Below are 24849 nucleotides of genomic sequence, written 5' to 3'. Positions count from 1 at the left end.
GCTTCAAGTTAAGTAAAAGCCAAATTATTTCATCCACTATCAGGGATGGGATTGCCAATATGTTGATTTCAAAAGGACTAAATAATATAAAACTAATGGGATATTTATTTTTTTAGAAAAAAATGAAACCCAATTTTAAACATTAAAAGAGAGACTAAGAAAAACGTCGTTCTACCCTCTACCATAAATAAATAATACTGAAATAGCTTGTCAGGAGATCCCTATAATTTAGGCTTAGCGATGTACTCAAGCCTGCAAATACAGAATATTTTCGCCAGCATGCTTTCCACCGACCACTCTACTCAACTCAAATTGTAGTCCGTATAGTTCAAAAATGTGACGTTTAAAGTACGAATGAGTTGGCGATAGTATTATACGACAGTGTTGGATCATTCCAACACCTGGGTCTGCATTAGACAACTCTAAAACTTATTATGATATAATGTAAATACCGAACTATATCCACTTTGGCCGAAACATATAACAGGCCCTTCAAAACACTTAGAATCGGTTATTACGGCCATATAGGGCTAACATAAAATGTGAACCGATATTGAAAATATTTAATACTATGCTAGATGCATTTAGAACCTTCAGAATTAGTCGATTCCAAGGATATCGTTATGCGGAGGTTATACCAAATAGTGGGCCATTAAATTTTAAGGAATGAGTTATACTACCCTCTGAAACACAAGCAGATCATACATCAAAGATTATATTGGGGCTATACCTAAAATTTGTCCATCTTTAATATTGAATGTCAATAATATGGAGGTAACAATCATAGTAAATCTTTTTCAGTTCTTCCCTTTACCTTATGTTTTTTTTATGAAAAAAGATACGAAACTTTTACGAAGCTATCAGGTGTGTTCTTTATTAAGAATATTATTATTAAGAAATAGTGGCGGCCCGAGCACTTCCCAAAATGGACCATTTATAATATTTTTGAAAAATTAATAATTTCAAATCATTAGTTTCAGAGTTGTTCGCAATCAAATTCAAAATTCATCCACAATGTGCTGAAAGTACTTCCAAGTTCCAAAATAATTGCGCTTACTGCCATCTGGCGGTGAATAGCAGCCACGCTCCATTTTAAAACAGTGCTGCCAATACTTCAAGAGACATCAACTTAACTTTGTGTAGATAGGTGGCTCTTTAATAAAATTGTGTGTGTTCGCCAAATGAAAACCAGTAAGGAAAAGTCAAAACTCGGGCGGGTCCGTCTATATGATACCCTACACCACTGTGCATATTTAGTAGAGCTCCCGTATCAAAAGAATTTATATTGTGAATTTTTTTGAAGTAGATCATACCACCTATCAAACTTTTCAATATATGTGAAGGCATATCCAATTCTGAATCGATTTTCACCAAACTTGACGTAGACATTTTTATCTTTTATGCCAAATACCATTACTATAGACTGCATGATATCACTTCGAGAAGGATTATATTTAAAAAATATATATCAGAATGGAAACGTAAGTCCCGAAATTCAATCCATTTGGGCTGATATTGGCTAAGGATATATATGGGAGCTAAATACTAGTTTGGCAAAGGTATTTCCGAGCCATATAAGATATCTGGTACCAAATATCATTGTTGTGGAGACCTATAAACCGATTTTCACCAAATTTGATGTACTTGCTTTTAGCTATATCTAAATTTTAAACGATTCTCAAACCAAACAAATATTGTTTGGAAAATTTTATCTCAATCGGATAATAAATGCGACCTGCATTTTGTTCACAAAAATACATGGACAAACGGACGGACAGACGTATTGACATGCATTAATCGGCGCAGAAAGTGATTCTACGAAGACCCTTAAAAGTAGCTACGGGTCGATCTCGCTTCCTTATCCATTTTACAAACAAATGCACAAAGACATAATACCCTTACCACGAACGTGATGTATCCATGGCTAAAACAGATCAAAGCTTAAATCGTGACATCGTCGGGAAAATATAAAATATATAACACTATTTTTTACCCACTTAACTCAAAAAATCGTTTATTACCCAATAAATAATAAAAAAAAGAGTATTCCTGCAAATTCTAGAAATGGAAGTTCGTATCGAAAATGTGTTTGCCACAGCAACTAGTTTCGCGGGTCCACTTAAATAAATCTTTCAGCTGATTTGCAATTCCTCCATGTCTCAATCGTAAACAAAATTTCGGCGTTATGTTCAAAGCCGCGGGTCGGTAAAAAACATCGCCGCCGATAGTTTATCATATGTTGCGCCGCCGCCAAACAATAACGTTCCGCTTCGTTGTCTGGGTGTGTATCGAGATTTTTTTTGGACAAACAAAATTTTTCAGGATAAATTTGCAACATTTGTTTGTCGAAAATTCCCAAAGCTGAGAACACAAAATATACCTGTGGTTAGCTAAAACTAATTGTTCGAAGACAAGGAAACATTGTTGCAGTACTCCATCCGCTAAACATTCTGATTGCCGAAATTTTGCCCAAGGAGGGGTGCAAACAAGTGGACGACATATACCCTTGTATACCACTGGAATTAGGCAAAGATGTCTAAGAACAAACTGAACCTGACACTGCCACCCGTCGATGCCTCGGATGCGTCACAGGCGTCATCGCCATTCAAAACACCATCTGGAACAGAGTAAATATGAATCATATTCTATTTTATTTGTTGCTGTTGTTTTTGTATTATTTCGATGTCTAACGTCATAAATGCTTTTACTTACCTATCTAGCCTGTGCATAAGAGTACAAACAAGTCTTGTTCCTTTCAATCATGTTCATACGAAACAGTTGACACTATCCATCGACGTTAGAGACAATGATGGGAGGTAACCCGATTCAGTTAGTTTGAGAAGGATTATTGTATTTATGTAGGTCTTTGGAGGAGCTTTAGACAGGAATAGGGGTCGTGAATTTAATGCAGATGCAATGGTTTTTGGTTGTTTAAAAATCTCTTATTGTATCAAATTGCAATCTCCCTTGTATGATAGTATCCGAAAAAAACAACATTTGTTTAAACGACGCAATGTTTTCTTAAGTGAAATTCGAAAAAATATCAAGTAGAACAGAAAATTTATTTGAAATCCAGAATACCCCATATACGCAGTTGAAATTTAATAAAATAATATACAGATTATAATAGGCTACATACGTGTTACCGACGATTTTATTAATTCCTAAGGTGCTGGGAACATTTTCCAGAAAATTTTCAACAATTTCAATATTTATAAATATAATATGGAGAAAACACCGCCAGCCCAAACAGTTCAATATACCAAACCGAATATATTTAGAATATACCAAATATACCGATTTTTTTCATCCTTTCTAAAATAAAAAATGTCTCAAAAATTATTCCCAAAAATCCAGTTTGATTGTAGAAATGTTGAATTCATGGTACCATGGATACAAGGTATGCCATAGCTACCAATCAGTTCCAATTTATTTTATTTTTATGGCTTATCATGACCAGCTATTGCTTTGTCTCAGTACATGTAAAATTCTACTAGTTTTGCTATTTTTTCAATATCATAAAGGGAAAATCGGTTATCGTAGTGAAAACTTGTACATCCTTACAGTTCCGGAACACAGAGTATATGTATATCTTGAACAGCATAAAATTCTATGTCGATTTATCCGTCCGTCTGTGGAAATCACTCTACCTTCCGAACGAAATGAAGTGGGTTGATACAATTTTACTCAAGTGTATACTATGTCTGCAGGACTTTTGGTATTGAAAATGGGCCATGTAGATCCACCCTTTGATATAGCCCCCATATAATGGTACCTCCCTATTTTCGGTATTTTGGTGATTATTTACCGGAAATGTTTTAAATTTTGTATTTGAAGTTCGTAATGGATTGGTATTCTGAGATTTTGGTGGCCATTGTGCGCTGGAAATGAAGCGAGGAACCTCATTTTGTAACCATTCTTGGGTGGTGAGTGCGATGGTACTAAGTCCTGTTTGACTGTCCAAGGTCTGCGGTCAAAATCCATATATATAGAAATGACACTATCATACTTGAATTCCACTGCAAATAACTTATTTTCTGGAAAAATCTCACCAAAATGCTTTTGAATGCTTGTAAACAATATAATGAGCTGCCACTGGAATAATTTTCGGACGAGTGGTTTAGAAATGACAGCAGTCTTAAGTTGGTTGCAGTTTTTCCATCTCACCCTGTAGACACTAATATAACGGCTACATTCGGTATTTCAAAATTTTTTTAACAGAATTTTTATTTTTTGAAAATTGCCAAATTATTTAAATCCAAATGGTGGAGGGTATTCAATGTAAACTTACAGTTTTTTACTTGTTACATCTTAAAAATAAAAACAATTTGTTGGTTGTGCATTTATTGCAATTCTGACAAGTGGGTATCTTTTTTCACGACTTTTTCAAATTTTCCCATCTTTACCACGGTTTGGTAAACTAGAAAAATCAAAAATATGGAAATCTCAATACGTATGGTCATACTCACATACGATTTTTGAATATCATACAGAATTACCAATTATTAACTAGAATTTATTTCAAAGGGTATTTGCTGAATTACTGTGGGAATTGATGTACAATTAGGATGCATATTTATTATTAGAAACCACATTATTCCATCCCTCTTTAGGTTTATATAACACTTTTAAAAATTATTTCATATTAATCGTTGTGATCTTATATTCGTGTTAAATAATATCTCAACAGAGCCCGATAGGCTATAAGAATTCGTTTCTCTAGTAGCGGAAATTATTTAATATTTTTTCAAGTTTTATTAGAAACCAAAAGAATATCACTGGTAATTTCGACATTATAACTTTTGTTGACAAATTATAATTTCATTTCTAGACATTGGTCGTTTCCGAAAAAAAATATTTAAAACAGAAACACTATTTTGTTATGATTTTTTTCTTTTGTATTCTTTGTGTTCTTTGTCCATCCCAACAAACATGCCACGTAGTAGTTTGCAAAAAATCCTGCTGCATCTGTACCTACAGTGCCTCTTCTTCGTATTAGTGGTCGTACAATTTGTGTTCTATATATATAGTACTCTTCCTCTCGATCTCTCTGTCCCTTTTTTTAAAAATCATCTTCAATAGATTCTCAATCCTGTCAGCTGTTGTCGTCTACTCTATGTGAGACTATCTGTTGTTGTTTCCTCATTGTTTGCCTTGCATTTTTTGTTTTTGTTGCACAAAAATTCATTTAAAAGTTAAATTAAAGAAAACATAGTTTGCTGGGCAAGCCGAAGACGAGTATCGAGGCTCTGACGGAAACTCTGGAGGAATTGGAAATGGATGATACCGAACGAAAACGCATCAAGGTCTTCCTCAGCCAAAAGGAAAAGATCGGCGAGCTATCGGATGACGATTTGGAGAAGCTGGGAGAACTGGGTTCCGGCAATGGAGGTGTAGTCATGAAGGTTCGTCACATACCCACACAACTAATAATGGCACGCAAGCTGATACATCTGGAAGTGAAGCCGGCCATCAAGAAACAAATCATTCGGGAATTGAAAGTGTTGCATGAATGTAATTTCCCCCACATTGTTGGCTTCTATGGAGCCTTCTACAGTGATGGTGAAATCAGTATTTGTATGGAGTACATGGATGGCGGTTCACTGGATTTGATCCTTAAACGGGCTGGACGGATACCAGAATCGATTTTGGGCAAAATCACATTGGCCGTCTTGAAAGGCCTCAGCTACTTGAGAGAAAAACATGCCATCATGCATCGAGATGTCAAGCCGAGTAATATTTTAGTCAATAGCAGTGGTGAAATAAAAATCTGTGATTTTGGTGTCTCTGGTCAATTGATAGACTCCATGGCTAATTCATTTGTTGGTACGAGGAGTTATATGTCGGTAAGCTTGAATTATTCAATACCCATCTTACCCATTCTCCTTCTAATAAAATGTGTGCTTCTTTGTTGCAGCCCGAACGTTTACAAGGTACCCATTATTCGGTACAATCGGACATCTGGTCTTTGGGTTTGTCATTGGTTGAAATGGCGATAGGCATGTATCCCATACCACCACCCGATGCCAAAACAATAGAGGCCATATTTTCTGCCAAAAATGAAGATGGCACACAGACTGTGGTTGAACCCAAGGTCATGGCGATATTTGAATTGCTGGACTACATTGTCAATGAACCCCCGCCCAAATTGGAGCACAAAGATTTCAGCGATGAGTTCAAGGAATTTGTAGATATTTGTCTTAAGAAAAATCCCGACGAGAGAGCAGATCTAAAGACTCTATTGGTAAGTTTGCTTTTATTTGTTATATTTAGAAACCATGACATTTAAGGTATTTGCTTTATTATTTTAGAATCATGCCTGGATACGCAAAGCCGAGGTCGAAGAAGTCGATATTGCCGGCTGGGTGTGCAAGACAATGGACCTACCGCCATCGACACCAAAACGCAACACTTCACCAAATCAATAAATATTTATATCCACTCTAACTACCCCCCTACTCATAGTAATCAAAACATTTACTAATAGACTTCTTGTCTAAACAACCGAACACCAGCCATTAACAAACAACAACAAAAAAATATGAAAATTATTTAAATGAAATATTAAAAGAAAAAAGCATTAAGTATTAAGAATAATAACGCAAAGAAAAATATGTGGTATGTTTCAATTTTTTCTTATTAATCAGTATCTATTTTTGATAAATTCCATGAGTATGAAATACATATATATGTATTGGAGATATATGTATTAAGGAGTGAAATATCAATCTAGTTAAAGTTCGAAGATTGCTCATCCACAAATCTAAGTATTTGAGGGGTATTAAGGAGTGATATATGAAACTAGTTGAAGTTCGAAGAGTACTCATCCACAAATCATCAAAACTTAAACAATCATAAAAAATACGAAGGAAGTCTACAAAAGTGTTTCTCTAAAACTTTGATTTTCAACAAATGTCACGACGGTCATAGACTGAGGCTTGCCATTAGATTTCTTTTGAAACTTTCCTGATCTTTAGTTATTTAATTCGACCTTTGTTTTTAAATTATTCCAAATGTAAGTTTAATGAAATTGAGCTCGAGGTCTTTGCTAATTTTTATTTATTTATTATTTTTGATATTTCTTCCTCCAACGGAAGACATTATCAGGAAAATAATATTTAAACATATAACAATAATATACAAAATCTCGTCAAGCACCGACATCGACCTTGTGTTGCTGTCGTCAGTGACATTGATAGCTTGTGGCAACCAGACGCCAATAGAAAGCGTTACCTTCTATAAAATAACGAAAAAATGGAATAAAATTGTAGATAAAGTTATGGAATAATGCAAACTACTTTTTTTATTTGTTCGAACAATTTCTGATGCGGCTAAATTTTTTAAATACGAAAGGATGACATGATATGGTTCTAAATTTTAAATAGTGCAGAAAAACAAAAGCTCCATCTAGAATATAATTCAGGCAATGTAATGGAATAATTAAAGACGGTGGATGCCTTTAGCGGCACCATTGGGCCAGTCCCTGCACAGGAACAAATAAAAATGTATCTTGGTATAATAAGGACAAGGGAGTGATATTGTGATTTCTTTATATTTGGCTAGAAACCATAAGTGGCTATCGTTAGAGGAATCCAGCATTTAAATGTGAATAAATCTTTTGTGTCTCGTACCATCGCTCGTTATCGTGATACTGGTAGCGTAGCCCGGCGTCAAGGAAGTGGACGGAAGAAAACAGCAACATCAGCAGAAATGGTTTGAAAAGTAAAGAAGTGACTTGATCGAAACCCATGTCGCAGTGGCCGAAAAATGGCTCGTGAGGTGATCATATCGCAATATTCCATTCGGCAAATATTGAATGAAAAATGAGCTCGGGGTAAAGCCATTGAAATTCCAAAAAGTGCAATAACTTACGCTGCAACAGAAAGAAAATAGACTCAAAAGAGCTAAAGAGTTGGTTCGCTTGGCCGAAAGTGGTGAACTGCCGAATTTGGTTTTCTCCTATGAGAAAACATTCGTTGTCCAGCGGTTTGTAAACAAACAAAATGATCGTGTTTACTTGCCAAAGTCAAGCGCCGGCCATGACGATTCTGTGGACCGCCATAACTGTTGATGGTCGCTCTCTGCTCGTATTAATCGACCGTGGCATCAGAATAAATGCCGAATATTATCGCGCAAATATTCTGGAGGGTGTATTAAAGCCTTGGGCACGCAAACATTTTGGCCGCAGACCTTGGATATTCGAACAGGAACAAGAATGGTTACAAAATGAGGTTTCTCACTTCATTCCCACGGCACAATGGCCACCAAAATCTCCGGATACCAATCCGTTGAAATATTGTGCCTGGAGTATTTTGAAAGTCAAGGTTGGCACTAAAAAATACCAAAGTGTCGATCACCTCAAGCAAGTGCTTCGCCGGAAATGGGCCAAAATACCGCAGAGCAACATTCGGGCAGGGTTTGACCGTTTCATTGGCCGTTTGAAGGCCATAATTTGTGCCAAAGGTGACCATTTCGAACAAATCTAAACTTATTCTAAAATTTGATGCTATTTCCGCATTTTTAGCTTTCATTCAATAAAATCTGAAAAAAATGTAAAAATTATGGCGTTTGACTTTGTTGCACTTTTTTATCTCACCCTGTATATGTAACCGCTATAGGCAAACAGCACAGCATAAATTAATCGAACGTGTGCGTGTAATTGGACATCGCTTGGCAACCCTCTCATACAAAACAAGTTATTCTTCAAACATCGACTTTTAACGGAAAATCGGCAGACAAATATTGTCGATTAGTCGAAAATCAAATAAGTCAGAAGTCGACTTACGTATCCCTAAAATCGCGATATAAACAAATTGCCAATTTGCTTGCGAAAAAGCTTGTTTTGTTTGCAACAACAACAATAAATAATAATAATAATAAGAAAATAAATAAATTTACAAGTTTTTTTTTATTAAAAATGGATTTCCAAATAACATCCGCTGGAAATAGAAAAATTTAACGTTGCATGAAATGAATGCAGATCGTAAATTCGCCTGGAAAAAATTGACAATGACATTAGCAGCTACAACTGTGATACGACCGATTTGCTAGTTAAACAAAAGAAAACAAGTGCGAATAGAATAGATCTTTAGTTGGCCCCTCAGCGACCCTCGCCTTTGGTTGTTTGTGGTTCTTGATCACAACAACCCGACCGACCGCCCTCCCGCTCGCCTTACCAACAACGTTCCACAGTTCCATAAATTGAACATTTAAACAGAGTGTCAGGAGTACGGCGCGGTGTCCGGCGGAGGCAAAGGCCTGTAAATTGACGGCAGTTTGTCTTTGCCATAACACACAGCAGAGTACAGCAGCAAACGACGTTGTATTTTTTCATCAGTCAGTCAGTCTTTGTTTGAGTGCTGGGCCGTAGTATTGTAAAAAAACAGAGCGAGCAGAGAGTAGTGCAACAACAACAACAACAAACAGCCAGCCAGCATTGAGAAAGGAAATTCACAACAAAAACATTGTTCTGTCAGTTACTCAGTCAGTTGGTCAGGTCCAGGTGCAGTTGGGGCAACACAGAACAGAGCTTACCACGAAAAAGAATGCTGGCTGTACTGGTTAGTTCTTTTAGTTCTTCCAAGGCGACGGGACGAAGGTTAAAATAAGAATTAAGAATTGCATTGTTTGCAGATGCACTGGAAAAGAATTAGCGATTCGAAGTAATAAGCAACAGTGAGATTTGTAAATTTTAATTAAGAATTATTTATTGGAGACTAAAGAGAAAACCAAACTAAATCTAAAACGTCAATAATTCTACCGGAAACGCAATTGACCCCCCAGACGAACGGCTGGTTCTGCACTAGACCATTGTTTTCCTCTTCGTCGAAACCAATGATTTGTTGATCTCATTGCCTTTGCATTTAGCCGTTGTTGTCGACGTCGTCGCGGTCGTTGTGAGCAACCCAACCACACACCATGGCCAACAGTAGTAGTAACACCAACAAAGAAAGCCCCTCACGGGAATCCACAAATTCATCATCCGCCCGCATATCATTACTCACCGATGCTGAATCATTCTCACGCGACTTTAGTTTGGGCAGTTTAAATTCGGCCGTAAGCCAAGATGAGTTCTTCCGCTGCACCGATCATGCCGAGAGTGTCTTGAAGCGAATGCAATTGTATTTGGAAAATCATCAATTGTGTGATGTTGTCTTAATTGCAGGCATCGATGGCAGACGGTAAGTACGATCCATATGAATTGCCTATAAAAAGTAGAAAGTTGTATTATTCGAAAAAATGGGTCATAATATGCGTAACAACAAAATCACAACAGCAGTAAATCAATTTTTCTGATTTGTCTTGTTACGGCGAAGATCATGTGTTTATGATTTTTTTAAATTACGATTCTAGTCTTTTTATTTGTTTTTTTTTTTTTTTTTTTGTTAAATATAGGATCTTAGCGGGATCTGAGAAACCGTGCTCTAAGTTTATTGTCATTATTAAGTGTCGTGGAAAAAATGAACATTAGTTTGAGGTTTAGAAGTGGACGTTGGCACGTCCGTATTACAAGATGGAATCAAGTCCAGTCCAAAGATGGCGCTTATCGGCAACCTACCCCAAAAATGTTTTCAATAATTTTTTCCAAAAGCTAATTTTTATTTTATCAAAGATGGATTATATATGTCCACTCCTTTTGAACATTTAGGTGCCGATTTAATCGAAATGTAATCGGAAAGTGGCCAAGTCATGAAAAGTAAAGCTTTTCATATAAGATGGCGATATTTTTCACCACAATAGTTGAACACTCGTGTTTATAAAGTTTCAAAGTTGAACAAATTCAACATTGGCAGAACACATTAAAAATATTTAAGAATCTCTTTTAAATTTTAAATATTTGACTTGGCGTATTTGGGTATTTGGGTAGTATGGACCATGGTATAGACGAACAAAAAAACATTTTACCATAGCCTATTATAAAAATCACAATTTGTCTTAAAACTAGTGTGGTGTGACTACCAACGCCGAATTTTTATTATTGCAGTGCAAGATATTGGACGTAAAAAAATTAAATTGTAGATGTTATGATATCAACTTCCAAAAACTACATTTATTTTTAGATGTCCAACATGGTTACGTAAAATTCGACATTGCGTACAAGATACTTCAAATACCCCACTACACGTCCATATATTCAAATATACCAAAAAATAACGTTGTAAATGTCGATTTTATTCATATAAGTAAACTTTTGCGGTGGAAAGTTGTAGCATTTCATTTTTTAATTTTAAAATGTTTTTATACTCTCAGCCATATGGCTAGAGAGGGTATATATCATTTGATACGGACAAAACGTGCCTAACCGAAAAAACGGTTTTAGATCCATTTCAGGACATTTGGGGGTGCGCACGATAATATTATTATCAAACTTAGTTCGAGTTGGGAGATGGACAATATCGGTTCACTCCTTCTGGTACCTCCCACACAAAATGTCAAAATTTTCAAAGAAAATAATTTACTGCACAGAAAGAGAAAGGATAATATGATTTTGATCCAACTTTGCGAATCCTAATATTTGAATCAGTGCTAGGTCAGGTGGTGGTAATATTGGTCCACTCCATCAAGTACCTTTCCCACAAAGGGTCAACATTTTGAATAATTATAACACTTATAAAATGTGATGTACATCTCCGATTATCTTCCAATTACACACATGACAATATTTTTATTAACCCAAGGTCTAGTGTGAAGATGGAATATATCGGTCCACTCCTTCTGGTACCTCCCCCACAAAAGTTCAAAATTTGGAATATTCATGAAGCTCATAAAACGTGAAATTAACATCCGATTCCATTTGGACTTGTCACATCTCAATATTTCCATAAACACAAGTTCTGTTGTAAAGATGGTAGAGATCGGACCATTCCTTCTGGCACCTCCTCCACATATTATGTGTCGGCAAAACCGACTGATATTATTTTACTAGTTTTGGAAAATTTTGATTTTAGCGCTTACTTTGTGTTTTATACCAAAATTTTTAACCAAATCAGCTGTAAATTGTGTGGATAATCAATCACATACTAAAAATTATCTACATTTTGCCCGATTTCTTTCTTTGTTAGCTAGAACAATGAACATATTTATTTTAAAAATTAAATTATTGTAAAAAAGCAGAAATTATTTTATCTGGAACTAGTCAGCATTGTTTAGATAAGATTCGAGGAATTGCTAAATTCGTTTCGTTTATGCCATAGAGTTATTGGATGTTGCATCGTTTGTCGATGTTCGAGATTTGTCATATTTCTATAATTTATAAAATGTGTCACCTATCAATAAATGTTTCGCGCCAAATTCGTTTTTCTCGATCAATAGGAAATCTATATTTTGGGGCAAATATCACCTTGAGATATTAAAGTTTTGATTCACTTAATTAGAATTTGCCTAAAATATATAAGCTAAGAGAATATAAAATTCATTTTATTCATGATAGCAATGCTACATACCTAATCAAAATTATGTTTATTCATTGAAAATATTTTGCGAAAAATTGGTATGCTTTTCTCTGCAAAAAAAAAATTCCGAAATAAGAAAAAAAGTTGTATTTAAGTGGCATTTCACGCACACAACTTTTGAAGCTAAGTTTTAGTTTTGCTGCGGGAATATAAAATTGTGATTTTTTTAAAGGATCCACAAAGATTGCGATATCGGTCAAGTTCAAGAATTTATTATACCCTACAACACTATGTGTTGGGGGTATTATAAGTTTGATTGGGCCGAAAATTATGTAACACCACGAAACATTGATTTCCCATATAGGAAAGTATATATGGATCTTCCTATCTCGCCGAGCTGAGTCGATCTAGCTATGTATGTCCGTCCGTCCGTCTGTCCGTCTGTCCATGTTAATTTGTAATCACTCTACAGGTCGCAATTATGGCCCGATCTTCATGAAATTTAGAATGGAGGTGGGGCTAGGGTCAGAATAGAACCCTATTTCTTTTGGAGATGATCGCCAAATGTTCAGGGGTTGAAATGGACCAAATACTGAAAAAATGTCGGATTTTGCAGTAGCTATACAGGTCCCAATTATAGACCAATCGGCGCGGAATTTCGCATGTAGCTAGAGTTTAGGGCGGGGAAGAAGCCTACCAATTTGGGTGGTCATCGGATAATATTTAGCGGGTAAAATAGGCCATATCTTTTTTGTTGAAAAAATTCAAAATTTTTCATTAAACCGCGAATATTTTAAGTCCCGGCGAAATCACAAAGCCATGACAAGGTTATTTCTGATCTTTACATTGATGTTAAGATCCAAAAAATCGAATATATAGCAAATATATGCGATATATATGTCTATCAAAGAAGATATGCTTGAAAGATCTCATATATGTCGAGAACGGCTGAACAGATTTCGACAGTTCTCATTAATTCAGAATGGCCTCTTGGCAGGAAAGGAAAAACGTCTAAAAAACGCATACAAATATCTCTCTAAAGATGAAAATATTGATTTTGTAATATTTTCTCATATTTTTTCCATTTTGTCATATTTTTGGCATATTTTCATTTTGAATTAAACATTTGGTAATATTCCTACAGCTAACAAAACTAAGTAGTTAGGATATCAGGATATCACATACAGATCGTATTTATGGCCCGATCCTTACGAAATTTTGCATGGGGATAAGATGAGGGTCAGAATAGAAACCTACTCTTTTTGGAGATGACCGCAAAATTGTCAGCAGGTCGTAATTATCGCCCGATCTTCACGCACATTTGATTGGGGGTTACCGGACATTGCAAAAGCCAAGCAGTTTTGCATGGCCATCCAAAAATATTCAATGTGTAAAGGAGTTTGCCAACTTTTGTAGACAAAATACGAAAATGTCCATTCCAGTAATTTTTTGGAGAATTCACATATACAGGAAAGACGCACTTCTGACTATTTCGTTAACGCTGATTTCGTTGAAGAATATGGTCAATGTCTGTATCTCATATAGATGCGTTTCAGTCAAAAACCAATAATAAATGTTAATCTGTTGCCACTTCTGAGAGATTATAGGTCTTTGGGAAATATTGGTTCCAGATCTAGGAAGACCATTTACGTGCAACATCTACCAATAAATTGGAAATGAGCAAATTAGTTTAAGTTGCTATTATTCGAAAATTAGAGAACGAAACCTGATGGTTTTCTTTTATTATTTGTCACAATATCTGGTGGAATTCTTTCGAGTATCTCGCCTATATAAACTGTATCGTTGATTATAGTGTTGTAGGGTATTCAACGGTCGGCCCCGCTCGACTGTAGCCTTTGCTTACTTGTTTTATATAAAAATTCAATATTAAGTTATTAGAGGAAAATATGTTAATCTAACACTTTAAAAGCATATCAAAATCTCATAGTCTTGATTAAAAATATATTAAGAAAGAACTCTTGGGTTTCTTTTCTTGGCTTTAATTTTGGAAAACAATTTTAAACCTTACGATGTACCAAATCGTACCCTTTTCTCTTTGTTTGAAATATTTTTCGAATTATTTTTTTATTTAGGTTTGATTTCCGCCGTAATTAAAAGAAATGTTAGGATATGTAGGAAAATAAGTTTGAAAGATATTATGTGTATGTATCTATTTTCTCTCTTTGATGCCAAAGTTTGAAAGAGGAATAAATGATCTGTACACCACAATTTTGTCCAGAATTTATTGGATGCAGGATATATCATTTAACAGCTAAAACATATAATAAATTATTTCACAAAAGATAACCCCTTACAATCCATTATGACCAGCAGACAATCCATAACAATTGGGAAGAAAACAAAGAAATTGCATTTCCTTTGTTAAACTGTCAACGATCCTTTCTAGTCTCAGTGGAAACTATTATTGCAAATCATAACGTCCCGTCCATCTCTCACACTTTTCCAAGATGCATGCAGACGTTTTTCATATTTCCCAGCATGTATTGTAGTCGTTGTGTCGTTTGGCATTTCTTTTATTATTTTGTCTTTCCGTCAGTCTGCCGCTTGGATATTAAACAAACAAATCCATTAATTTCCCACATTAAGAGATTTTCAGCAGCAGCATCTCTTTGTTTTTGTATCGTTTTTGAATCGCGCATTTGTTTTAATATGGAATCTTTAGAGACAACTGTAAGTTTCTTTGTTTGTATTTCGTCGTCTTCTTCTTGCTGTTATTTCCTTTTCGTATTGCAATTTTGATATTGCTGCTACTGCTGCTGATGCCGTTGCTCGGATGGCAGTAGCTGATGTTGTTTTTATTGACAACGATGAGATGAAAAGAGACTGTGATCGGTAGAAAGTGAATTGTATTTGTTGTAGTCCAACAATAAAGAATAGTGGTGGTACGACTACAACTATTACTGCTAGCTACCGCTGCTGCTGCTGGAGAACTTTGCATGACGCTTGTCGCTTGGGGTCGATCGCTGGATTGTTATGGTCGATGATGGTGTACTTGATGTCGCTGTTTTCATTGATTCATTTGTTTTGTTTTTGGTTGTTGCGACTTATTGCGGTAGACATTCGGCTAGATATGCATGCCGCAGCACCACACAGCTAGCAAATACATTCAACCATATATTGTCTACCGTCTGTCGTTGTATGCCACTGCCACCACCACCACCGCCTCGCTCTATTCCCCCATTCGTGTTAGGAATGATCAATTAGCTTGTTGTAGTCATCGTCGTTCATTCACTTTATTAATTCTTTGTGGAGAGGTTTTTCGTTGTTTTGTTTTGTTTTTTTTTCTTTTCGTAATTTTTGCAGACAACTTTTGCACATGCTTTTCAAACAAAGGCGATCAGCAGAGGTGTACCTTCATCCATAGATTCGTTTATGGTTATATGTTTGTTTATTTACCATAATGGGACATGGAATTATTTCTTGTAATGCGAGTTACTCTGTTCTGTGTCAGTTGTTACAACAAAGATTTTTAAAGGTATTTTTTATTTTATACTGCTGCTCAAGATAATCACATATGAGATGGGTTATATTGAGTTCTGTTTTTATTAAAAAATCAAAGTTTAATTATTTTATAAAAAAAATTCTATTATGTAATTGATTTTGATTGATCAACCTTCTACTATCATTCAACTTCACGCTTCAAGCAATTCCATGCTACACTTCAAAGGGTTATTTAATATCGTTTGCAATGAATGCATTGTATCACAATAATAATTTATAAATATTGATCGATATTTCCGCAATATCGTGCACACAAGTTATTTATATATTTTTCTGCTTATAAATATTTTATAATTTCTTTGGAGGTCTGTAGAGGTTTTGTAACCACAAAATATCAACACTAGAAATATCTAGCGGATTTTGTTGATATTGAAATGCGTATATCCATAACGACTCATGATGTTGAGGCTTGTGTGAGTTTGAAACTAGATTTGTAAATATGTCTGATTTTATCAGAATCGCGATTCACCACAGAATGTTGAAAATCATCGCGGTTCGACGTAATGTTATTATTACTTAAATATATCACAGTAAAGTACTATGTGACGTATAAAGAATGTGTAGCTTATACGCCACCACAAACTTTCAAATTAAAATGGACCACCTCATGCGCACAAGAACTTGTTTGGAGATAATGAAAATAACTTGATCTTTGACCTCTGCTGAGATTTCACTTGCCCAATATAACTATATCGATATTAATCGAAAAATGTTTGGCCTTTCATGTAAAAGTGTTTACTACGATAACTGGTTTTCCCTTTATCGAAGAAAATTGCAAAACTAGTAGGTTTTTGCAGGTTCTGGAACAGGCCTATTAATTACAAATTTAAGACTGAAACAAATATTACAACATGTCAGTGCAATTTTTTGGAAAATGCGGAAATATGAGTAAGGTAACAGATACAGCGGACCGAAGTATTCCATTTTCATACTTCATCTAATACAGATAAAAATGTTGGTATGTGCAAAATTACAAAAAAATCAACATTTATATCCAATTTTATGCGAAATTCCGATAAATTCCATATTTATCTCAGGTTTCTGGTTGCGAAAATATAGCAAAAATATTTGGATATGTGAAATTTGAAGAGAGTTGAATGCTTATATCGCTTTCTTTGAGCGTTTTGTTTTTCAAAAATCTTGAACTCTATATGGGGGAGGTACCAGAAGAAATGATCCGATCTGTACCATATTTATAACGGATCTTGTGTTGATGGAAATATTGAGATGTACCAAGTCCGAATGGAATCGGATGTAAATTTCTCGTTTTATGAGCTTCATGGATACCCAAAAATTTGACCCTTTGTGGGGTGGTATCAGAATGAGTGGACCGATATATCCCATCTTTACACCAGACCTTGGGTTAATAAAAATATTGTGATTTATGTAATTTAAAGAGAACCGGTTGCTTATTTCGGATTTTCTTATCGTTCTAGTTATTCAATACTTTGACCCCTTTGTGGGAGAGGTACCAGAAGGAATGGACCGATCTCCACCATCTTTATTACAGATCTTGTGTTTATGAAAGTATTGAGATCAATCAAGTCTAAATGGAATTGGATGTTAATTTCGTGTTTTATGAGCTTTATGAATATTCAAAATTTTGACCCTTTGTGGGGAGGTACTTCATGGAGTGGATCGATATTGTCCATTTTCGCACCTGCCCTATCACTGGTGTAAATATTAGGATTTGTAAAGTTGGAGCAAAATCGGATTATCCTTTCTCTTTCGTGCAGTATTTTTTTTTTTTTTTTTTTTGAAGATTTTAACATTTTATGTGTGAAGTACCAGAAGGACTGATATTGCCCATCTCCTAACTCGATCTACGTTTGACAACAATATTACGTTGTACCAAGTTTGGAACAAATCGAATACTCCCTTCGAGAATTTTCGTGCGCACCAGCCAGACAGATGGACGGACATTGCTGACATTTGTCATTTCGTTTGTAACACCACCAAAAATTCTTCGATGTGCATATCGACTACTTCCTCCACTTTATTAGAGACAGCCATATGAGGGAAGCTATAGCGGTCCATATTTACGTACAGCTCCCAAATAACTATACCTCTTGATTTTTCTCATTTTGAAGGTTCTGATCAAAAGTTCCTATGAAGTTAGCTGTAATTTAATATATTTACCTCTCTAAAAAATATTCACTATTGGTCCATCATTTGGTAGGCTCATTAAACGGAACCTACCCATATTCGACATTCTGATGTTTTAAACACATCTGTAAAGGCTTTGTTTTCAATTTCACCTTTTGTAGCTGAAAATGGCTTCTACTTCCTGTGGTAGAAAATTGTCTATATTGGACCACGGTACATGTAGGCGTTTCTCAGAGAAAATTTTGTCGGCATTTGCTTATTTACTTGTTTAATTTGACCTCATCCTTTTACATCCTTCATTTAATCTGGCATATATGTCCCTAGTTGAAATAAAAGGTTTAGACACCATGTCTCGTATGTCTAGTATGATCCGTTTCGGCACATATGGAATCGAATGGCGAATTCGATTACGTCCAAATATGATAAGCAATATTTCTTATATCAAACATACGTCCAGTTCGTCGGTGTACTTCTTCTTATAGTCATTTGTTGCTCTATTTTAAAATGATTGCTACAGTCCAAGTTCTTTCCAAGATTCACCTTTTTACCAGCCTTATCATTAAAAAAGTGACATGTAACATAATTCGCATATTGTGTCTCCTGTAGGGTGCCTGCTCACCGTTTGGTATTGTCCGCATCGAGTGCATATTTTTCCGCCATGTTCACGGGCTGTTTGAGGGAAACAAAAGAAGAGGAAGTAACACTGGGCGAAGTTCATGGTGATGCATTACAAATACTGGTGCAGTACTGCTACACGGGATTCATAGAACTGCGAGAGGATACCGTGGAAACACTGCTCGCCACCGCTTGTCTACTGCAGCTGAATGCCGTCGTCACTGCCTGCTGCAATTTTCTCGCCAGACAATTACATCCCTCAAATTGTCTGGGAGTTGCATTTTTTGCCGAACAGCAAAGTTGTAATACATTGTTGCAGCTGGCCACAGCCTACACATGCCAACATTTCATGCAGGTTAGTTTGTTAAACCACTTAAATTCAAACGATTTATTTTATTTATGTTACTCTTTACCATTGTTAAAAATAGGTTTGCAAGAATCAGGAATTTTTCCAATTGAACGCCGATCAATTGGCCAAATTACTGGCAAGTGATGATCTCAATGTTCCCTCGGAACAGGATGTCTTCCATAGTCTAATGTCATGGATACAGCACGATCCCAATAATCGTGAAAATCACATTCCGGAATTATTGGCCCTGGTAAGACTGCCACTTTTGCCGCCTTCATTCATTATGGATCATGTTGAGAGTGTGTGTGCCTCAAACGAATGCCAACAGCTGGTTATGGAGGCCCTTAAATGGCATTTATTACCCGAAAGAAGATCTCTCATCTCGTCGGAACGCACAAAACCGCGAAAGTCAACAGTAGGTAGGCTGTTGGCGGTCGGTGGAATGGATGCCCATAAGGTAAAGGTAGATATTGATGTGGATTTGTTCATAAGCGTTGATTGGAGAGATATAACCTGATTTTAGGGAGCCATCAGCATAGAAAGCTACTGCCCTCGTCTCGATAAATGGACGGCTTGGAAAAATATGTCCGCCAGACGTTTACAGTTTGGTGTGGCAGTTATGGATGACAAATTAATAATAGTGGGTGGTCGTGATGGCCTTAAAACCCTTAACACTGTGGAGAGTTTGGACTTGAATACCTTAGCATGGACCCCATTAAATCCAATGGGAACACATCGTCATGGGCTGGGTGTTGCCGTACTGGAAGGACCCTTATATGCTGTAGGTGGTCACGACGGTTGGAGTTATTTGAATACCGTTGAAAGGTAAAGAGTGAGAAATGTGTTGCATAAAGTTTCAATGAATGAATGAATGAATTTCAGGTGGGATCCTGTTGCCCGCACATGGAGTTATGTTGCACCAATGTATTCAATGAGATCAACGGCGGGTGTTGCTGTATTAGGTGGTCGTTTATATGTTGTGGGCGGACGTGATGGCTCTGTGTGTCACAGATCAATAGAATGTTACGACCCTCACACAAACAAGTGGACAATGCGTGCTCCAATGAACAAAAGAAGAGGTGGTGTTGGAGTAAGTATAATAATTGCTAATACAAGATATGTATTTTACAAACCAACATTAAAAAGTAGTAAAATTTCTCTGCATGAATTATTACATAGTACTCATTACTATGTAGTAAATTATTACATACAGGGTGAAATAAAAAAAAAAAACTGCAACAAAGTCAAATATCATAATTTTTACATTTTTTTTAATTTTATTGAATGAAAGCAAAAAAATGTCGGAAATAGCATCAAATTTTAGAATAAGTTTAGATTTGTTCGAATTGGGCACCTTTGCACGAATTATGGCCTTCAAACGGCCAATGAAACCGTCACACGCTGCCCGAATGTTGCTCTACGGTATTGTGTACCATTCCCGGCGAAGCGCTTGCTTGGGGAGATCGACACTTTGGTATTTTTTAGTACCAACCTTGCTTTCCAAAATACTCTAGACACAATAGTCCAACGGATTGGTATCCGGAGATTTTGGTGGCCATTGTGCACTGGAAATGAAGCGAGGAACCTCATTGTGTAACCATTCATAGGTGGCGCTAGCTGAGTTCGATGGTGTTGAGTCCTGTTGGAATGTTCAAGGTCTGCGGCCAAAATGTACAATATTTGGTATTTATTCTGATGCCACGATCGATTAATACGAGCGGAGAGCGACCATCGGCTGTTATGGCGGCCCACACCATCACCATGGCCAACGCTTGAGTTCTGGTGGGCAAACGAAGGTGCACATTTTCAGCTGACCTCTTTGGCAAGTAAACACGATCATTTTGTTTGTTCACAAACTTCTGGACAATGAATGTTTTCTCATCGAAGAAAGCCAAATTCTGCAGTTCACCACTTTCGGCCAAGCGAAGCAACTCTTTAGCTCTTTTTAGTCTATTTTTGTTGCGGTGTAAGTTCTTGCGCTTTTTGGAATTTCAATGGCTTTACCCCGAGGTCATTTTTAAATATTTGCCGAATGAAATATTGCGATATGTTCAGCTCACGAGCCATTTTTCGGCCACTGCGTCGCGGGTTTCGATCAAGTCGCTTCTTTACTTTTCGAACCATATCTGGTGATGTTGCTGTTTTCTTCCGTCCTCTTCCTTGACGTCGGGCTACGCTACCAGTATCACGGGGTGCGGACAAAGAAACCTTGTTGACCTCTTATAACGCGATAGGTCGGTCTGTGGACAGCTATGCGGCAGTGTAGTCTGTGAATACTAGTGCTACGCAGTGAAAGTGATACAGGCACGCACAATACGCTGCACCTCTTTAATTGCACAGCCAAACCTACCCAACTCACTCCATGTACTACTGATACAACAACAACAACCAGTATCACAGTAACGAGCGATGGTACCAGACACAAAAGATTTATTCACATTTAAATGCTGGAGTGCTCTAACGATAACCACTTGTGGTTTTCCTGCCAAATATAAAGAAATCACACTATAACGCTTGAATCCCATCACGAATAACTTTTTCTGGAAAATGCTCACAAAAATGCTTTTGTACGCTTGCAAACAATATAATGAGCTGTTACTGGAATAATTTTATCCGCTGTCGGACGAGTGGCTTAGAAATGACAGCAGTCTGAAATTGGATGCAGTTTTTCATCTTACCCTGTAGTAATGAGTACGCAGATAATAGGATGCCTTAAGTTCTTGTCATTAGACTAGCTACGTACTTTGTCCTCGTTCGCATTGTTATGTACTGGTTTTCTTTTTTTTAAGGTTGCAGTTGCTCATGGCTTCATTTATGCTTTGGGTGGCCACGATTGTCCCGCCAGCAATCCATCTGTATGTCGTACTGATACCGTTGAACGGTATGATCCTAGCACTGATACCTGGACTCTAGTAAGTACATTTATTCTACATAGAATGTAAACGTTTTTAACAAGTTTCTTTGACAGATTTGTTCCTTAAGCATTGGCAGAGATGCAATTGGTTGTGCTCTACTTGGTGATCGCCTAATGGCTGTGGGTGGTTATGATGGTAATCACTATTTGAAAACCGTCGAAGAATACGATCCAGAGGCCAACGAATGGACACAAGTCTCGCCGCTAACCTATAGTCGGGCCGGTGCCTGTGTTGTGGCCATTCCAAATATAATTCCCTCAACACCACCACTTGCCAGTTCAACAGTTTAGTGGATTTATTTGCATTTTTTATTTTTTGTTTTTTGAAATGTTAACATTATACTGTGTCTTTGTCTCTGTCTGCCTGCCTGTCTACCTACCTACCTTTCTGTCCATATAGCCATCATGATATTACGATCAATCCATGAGGCGAGCATGTAAAGAATATTGTATTTATTGGTGTTGTTATCCCCATAAGACAAACAGTTCATTCACCCGCTCGCTCACTTGCTGGCTGCTTTCCTATTTTTACATAGCACTGCTGTTGCTTATATTTTTATAACATTGTATTTGGCATGACTTGCTTTAGGTGCTTTCTTTTTGCAGACCACTCGAAAAAAAAAACGAAATGGACAGAAGGACATAACAAACATTCCATCATTGTGTTTTTCGATATTTTTTTGTAAATGTATATAACATGCGTTTTCCACAGACGATCCAATTCAATTTTATTCTTAATTCATTCTTTTCCTTTTTTTGTACTTTTTTCGGCATTCTGCTCCAAATTTGTTTGTAATTCATTAGAAGGTGTGGAAACCAGTGAGATTGAACCCTGTCTGCTACCGCCGCAATGTGGAATTTGTGGATTATTATCATCTATAGGAATGTGAATAGTTTTTTCACTTGCAACTGATATTTTTCTAAAATTTTATCTTAGTATTAGCCAAGAGCATACGTATTATATTTATAGCAATATATCAAAACAAATATTTTATAATTTTAATCTCTAAATAAAAACGTACACACATACATACAATTATTGGATAACGAACGAACGTTATACGAAGAAATGAAGTTGTTTGAACTTTTGGTGTTGGGGGATGAAGAAATCATTTTGTTACATCAAAGATTTGTACATAAATTGTTTAATAATTAAAAGGGATTAGATCATGTGTTAGTACTTTATTTTTTTTTGTTTATTTTCAATTTGTACAGTAACCTAGCCCATAGGGCCATGCGCGTTTCCAAAAACTTGTAAAGATGACTGCACTAAATTAATTATAATATCCGTAATCTTAAAAGTCTTATTTAAAATTATACATTAAAAAAAAATTAACAAAAAAAAATATGAGCAAAATTAATAATTGATTGAATAATTACATGAATCAGAAATGCAAGGGAAACACAAAAACAAATGAATTAAATGTCTTAAGATTAGGTGGCAGATTGTTAAAAATGCGAACAATTCTTACATAGAAAGATTTTTCAAGGAAGGGGTCATCTTGAACCATCAAAAGTTCGAAAGCCCGATGACCGATATTATAAAGTGTTTGTGGGGCGAATTCACATCAGATTCACTATGGTTGGAATTGTGGCTGAAACACCGGAGAAGTCTTATAGCACAAGGCTTACACATTTAACAAATACCGAGATCAGTGGCACGGATCTGACATATACATTGCTGTATATATTTTATCATTGGAGAGCTAAATCAGCTTTCCCGGACCATGGTCTATGGAATATATTAATTTCCAAACATTATCGGGAATCCTTATATTGGTTTCTTCATGGCAGCCAGCTGCATCGAAGGAAGAAAATATACTGATTGTCTCAGTATTGTTTTAGTATTAACAACCATGGTACAATGATATCAAGGTAGGGCTATGATACCATATGATTTCAATTTTTTATTTTCTTGGCTTAATATGTCATCTTTATTTCTTTATGTATGCGTTTTCTTTTCAATAACAAAAAAAAAATTGTTCAGAAAACATTCAAATTCGGATGTTTTCAAAATGTTTATTTCATCGTATGCATTGACAAAATCTAGAGTTTTTGTAGCGAAATAATCCTTTAGAGATATATAGAACCTGGTTTTGAAAAGAAATGTTGACCTTTCATTCAGTTTTCGCGGTTTTCAATTATTTATTCAAAATAATTCAACAAGTTGTTTGTTTTTTTATTGTTTTGATACTAATTCTGACATTACAAGCCAAACAGGTAGACCTCTATACTTGCAATTTTTCAAAGTTGACCTACCTTCTCTTCGTTGTACCATGGTACCATGTTAACAACAATCACATCTCAAAAAATTCGATGCTGATTTATTGTTTAATTGTTTTTCGGTGGGTTTCTTCTCTTCAACTGATATTCATAACTTATCAATCCTCTTGTGAAAGTTGTTTTAAACGCGTCGCTTGATCACTCTTCTTCTCAAAGAGGCTTACATAAAACCGAGAAACTCCTTCGTGGTCGCTTCCAACTCCGACACTCTGGTTTTCTTTTAGGAATGCTGGAGCTGACGGGAATGGTCGGTCGAACCTTCTATTATTATACATCTGGTTAAGGTGGGTGGTATTAAAAGTTCGGCGCTTTTGACTTGCTGATTCTTTTAAGCGTTTTATTTTTTTTGTCGTAATGATCTTAGTTTCATCGCTAAGTACCCAAATTTACAGTTAATACCAAAATTTAATTTCCCATAGGAAAAAGAGATTTGGCTGTTATCGATAATTGTCGATTGCAAGTTACAGATCGAAAGATAGCGCGAGAATTACAGACGAACTTGGTTAATGTTTTATTATACGGTATTTTGTATGAATTTAAATTAGTCATTCTTCTTCCTTATTATTTAATCGTTTAAACAATTATATATTTATTTCTGGTAATTTTCATACAAAGCAAAGCCCGCCAAGCTTACAAATAACCCAATAACTCTTTTGTATTCTAGCCAA

General features: G+C 36.0%; 2 protein-coding genes across 5 annotated transcripts; both read left to right on the top strand.

Annotated features, from left to right (window-relative positions):
• Positions 1-2243: 2243 nt before the first annotated feature.
• LOC101901485 (dual specificity mitogen-activated protein kinase kinase dSOR1) lies at positions 2244-6614 on the top strand. Of its 3 annotated transcripts, none has more exons than XM_005187720.4 (4): positions 2244-2627; positions 5216-5846; positions 5918-6244; positions 6312-6614. In XM_005187720.4, the coding sequence occupies exons 1-4, from the start codon at positions 2533-2535 to the stop codon at positions 6426-6428; spliced, it is 1170 nt and encodes a 389-aa protein (XP_005187777.1). In that variant the 5' UTR covers positions 2244-2532; the 3' UTR covers positions 6429-6614. The 3 variants fall into 3 exon arrangements, with proteins under 3 accessions (XP_005187777.1, XP_005187776.1, XP_019893830.1); XM_005187719.4 differs by having other exon boundaries at positions 5207-5846; XM_020038271.2 differs by having other exon boundaries at positions 2245-2627; positions 5196-5846.
• A 2292-nt stretch (positions 6615-8906) lies between these two features.
• Positions 8907-22968, top strand: LOC101901765 (kelch-like protein 5). 2 transcript variants are annotated; one of them, XM_059121665.1, is made up of 8 exons: positions 8907-10181; positions 18627-18990; positions 19064-19447; positions 19508-19809; positions 19867-20074; positions 21774-21896; positions 21953-22183; positions 22703-22968. In XM_059121665.1, exons 1-8 carry the CDS (start codon positions 9919-9921, stop codon positions 22778-22780), a joined length of 1953 nt encoding a protein of 650 aa, XP_058977648.1. In that variant the 5' UTR covers positions 8907-9918; the 3' UTR covers positions 22781-22968. The 2 variants fall into 2 exon arrangements, with proteins under 2 accessions (XP_058977648.1, XP_058977649.1); XM_059121666.1 differs by having other exon boundaries at positions 8908-10181; positions 19064-19441.
• The last annotated feature ends 1881 nt before the right edge of the window (positions 22969-24849 follow it).

The sequence above is a fragment of the Musca domestica genome, unplaced genomic scaffold (assembly GCF_030504385.1).
Source record: "Musca domestica strain aabys unplaced genomic scaffold, Musca_domestica.polishedcontigs.V.1.1 2, whole genome shotgun sequence".
In the NCBI taxonomy this organism is placed as follows: Eukaryota; Metazoa; Arthropoda; class Insecta; order Diptera; family Muscidae; genus Musca; species Musca domestica.
Note: the sequence above shows the minus strand (reverse complement) of the source record. Positions and strands in the feature narration are given on the sequence as shown.